The 1,533-nt window shown below is 48.3% G+C and overlaps 1 protein-coding gene across 1 annotated transcript in view; it reads right to left on the bottom strand.

The window, feature by feature from the left end:
• The window catches only part of RBX1 (ring-box 1), a 25,114-nt gene extending 24,515 nt beyond the window's left edge, over positions 1-599 (bottom strand). Inside the window, exon 1 of the mRNA XM_019544995.1 lies at positions 467-599. Within this exon, the coding sequence (XP_019400540.1) occupies positions 467-544 (78 nt within the window). The 5' untranslated portion in view covers positions 545-599. The remainder of the gene's footprint in view (positions 1-466) is intronic.
• Positions 600-1,533: the final 934 nt, after the last annotated feature.

The following is a 1,533-nucleotide window of genomic DNA, read 5'->3' as shown; positions in this document are numbered from 1 at the left end:
TTGCACGCAGTACTCCAGCTGCGGTCTGACCAGCGCCCGATAGAGGGGAAGTATCACCTCCTTGGACCTATTTGTCATGCATCTGCTGATGCACAATAAAGTGCCATTGGCTTTTCTGATGGTTTCTCCTCATGCGTCCTGCAACATCCTTCAAAGGATCTCCCTCACCCCATTTGAGAATCACTCTACTAACTTCATCTTGGGGTCTAAGCTCCAGAGGTGGTTCTCTTCTAGCTGTGCTGCCACCTGCTTGGTGACACAGGCATTGCCTCCCCTTGGTTCATGGGGATGGACACCTCCCTGTCACAGCTGTAACCACGTGACATCTGGATACTCATGTCTGCTTGGAAACCAGGTCTCCTGGGCTCCTGAGAAATGCCAAGGTTTCAGCAGACTGCCATTCCTGCAGGCAGAAAGCAGTCAGACCTACGGGGGGCAGAGATGCTGGAGCAAAGAGTTTAGGTACCTTGAAGCAGTGGTTCTCAGCGATCCTTCTCCTTAGCACTGCCAGCTCTCTCAGCTTCTGCCCAGTCAGGCTCAGCATGAGATTATAGATGTTTTCCAAGCTCACACCTGGGGAACAGAGGTTCAGATGACTTCTGGACCTCCAGGATTGTCTGGTACCAAACAACCATCCCAGGGACGAGATGTTCATGACTTGAGGCAGGCAGCCCCTCACACAGAGACTGACCAACCTCTCCTACACCTCCCGCACATGCCCAGAGTCAGCACACAGAATAAAAAGCAAGCCCTGAGTCTGCAGTAATAAAGCAAGTTAAAAAATAGCAACCACACTGATGTGTTAAAAGTACACAAAAACACACACATGCATACACTCCTCACAGCCCTAAAACTAGCACGTGGTGCATTTCTCACTCTAAGGATCCAACCTGCTTAAAGGGCAAAATGTGGGTGCAGCCATTCAAAGGACAGGAACATGCTGGTACCTAGCATATGGTAAAAGCACTACTCCAAAAGCAGAAGGGTCAGGAGTTCCCTTTGCTTCTTCCCTTTCCCAGCATTTTGTTTACATGTTAATGTTTTGTGTGTGCAGAATCTCTTGCATGCACTGGCAGCAGCATGTAAGAATACCACAAGATCTTACAGTCAGAAGTGACTTCACTTCAGAGTGTGCTGCTGTTGCTTTTGGCTCTTGTTAATGGCTCACTCCTGAAACCCCTCCATTTTCTGTCAATGTAATCCAGCCAAAGGAGCAAACCCAGCCCCCAGTATGTGAGATGATCAGAGTCTGCATGACAATTTTACCTGTATGGAGAGCAAATAGTATGCAGAAGAAACTGGCAATATTTAGATGTAACCCAATGTAACCCTGCGCTTTTGGTAGGTGGAGGAATACGACTTGCCTGGCCTGCCTGGACATTTGTCTAGGACAGTTAAAAGTGATGCTCAGGTTATGAGCCTAAGTGACAGGTGGACCAGCAAATTGGCCACAGTAGTCAAGAAAGGGGGGATTTAGGTAAGGATAAGAGCTCTGTGTTAGGCACACTGACTTTGAACACACAGCTAAACATC

Source organism: Crocodylus porosus, unplaced genomic scaffold (genome assembly GCF_001723895.1).
Source record: "Crocodylus porosus isolate Cpor-Errol unplaced genomic scaffold, CroPor_comp1, whole genome shotgun sequence".
Lineage (NCBI taxonomy): Eukaryota > Metazoa > Chordata > Crocodylia > Crocodylidae > Crocodylus > Crocodylus porosus.
The sequence above is the reverse complement of the archived record's forward strand: the minus strand, read 5'-3'. Positions and strand labels throughout refer to the sequence as shown.